The 1,142-nt window shown below is 69.2% G+C and overlaps 1 protein-coding gene across 1 annotated transcript in view; it reads right to left on the reverse strand.

Moving 5' to 3' along the window:
* LOC130587514 (serine/threonine-protein kinase MARK2-like) overlaps positions 1–1,142 on the reverse strand; it is a gene marked incomplete at its 3' end in the record, with an annotated part of 7,072 nt that overhangs the window by 2,561 nt on the left and 3,369 nt on the right. The window contains exon 2 of the mRNA XM_057388495.1: positions 135–308. Within this exon, the coding sequence (XP_057244478.1) occupies positions 135–308 (174 nt within the window). The remainder of the gene's footprint in view (positions 1–134; positions 309–1,142) is intronic.

The raw sequence follows: 1,142 nt of genomic DNA on the forward strand, positions 1-1,142 counted from the left end.
TCCCACCCTGTCCCCGCAGTGTCACCCAGGGTGTCCCTCTCCCCAGGGTGTCTCCATGCCATCCCGTCCCACTCTGTCCCCGCAGTGTCACCCCCAGCGCTGTCCCCCCCCCCCAGGCCGGTTGCCCTCCTCACCTCCTTGCCGGTCAGCACGTGCCGGGCCAGTTTGACCTTGGCGAAGTTGCCCTTGCCGATGGTTTTGAGGAGCCGGTAGTTGCCGATGTGGGGCTGCTCCTCGGCGGCCGTGCCCGCGTTCCGGCCCCGCAGCATGCTGGCCTTGCCACCGCCCTTGCCCTCGGCGGCGCCCGGCTGTGGGGACAGCGAGGGGACACTCTCAGCGAGGGGACACTCGGCTCAGTCCCTGTCCCCCCCGCCAGGGATTCCGGGGGGGCTCCTGCAGGAACCGGGAGCAAAGTCCGGCCTGGCTGAGCCGCGCCCGGCCGGGCCGGGCTGGGAGCCGCCCCCGATACCTGACGCAAGCGCCGCGGTTTCGGGCTGGGCCGCTGGGCCGGGAGGGTGCTGAGGGGCCGGTGGTGTCACCCTGCCCGAGAGGGGACACRGAGGGGACAATGCCACCCCCTGCCCGCTCCTCTGCTAAGAGTTCACTGCCCGAACAGCGCGATTTTACCCCAAACCAACTGCCTGAACTGCAGAGTTCACACTCGGACCAAAACAGGGCCCCCCAGGAACAACAGTGCCACAAATCCCCTCTTCCCACACCCCAAAATCTGCCGCGGGTCCCCCCGAATGTCACCCGGGCTTTGGGGACACTTTCAGGGTGTTCCCTTAAGGACAGCTCGAGGCTGGCACGGAGTGGTGTCACTCCCCCCGCCCGGGGCTGTCACCGCTCCGGTGACACCGGAGATAACGGGAGCGCGTGAGGGGCGGGGAAGCCGAGCCAACCCCCCCTCCCCGGTGGGATTTGGGGCCCCCCAAAAGTTCCCCCGGTTCCTTTCTGCGGGGGCACAACTCGGGGTGTCCCCCTCCCCCCCCCGTGGGAAGGAAACCGCTGGCGGAAGCCATGGGGGAGGTGCCGGCGATGGCGCAACCGAACCCCCAGATTTGGGGGGAGAACGCGGTGTTTTGGGGCCGGGGGGGGCGGGGTGGAGCTTCCCCCTCCCCAAAATCCAGCGCGGTGATGGG

This window comes from Malurus melanocephalus, unplaced genomic scaffold (genome assembly GCF_030028575.1).
Source record: "Malurus melanocephalus ecotype Western Australia unplaced genomic scaffold, MMel_1.1 scaffold_2019, whole genome shotgun sequence".
NCBI lineage: Eukaryota > Metazoa > Chordata > Aves > Passeriformes > Maluridae > Malurus > Malurus melanocephalus.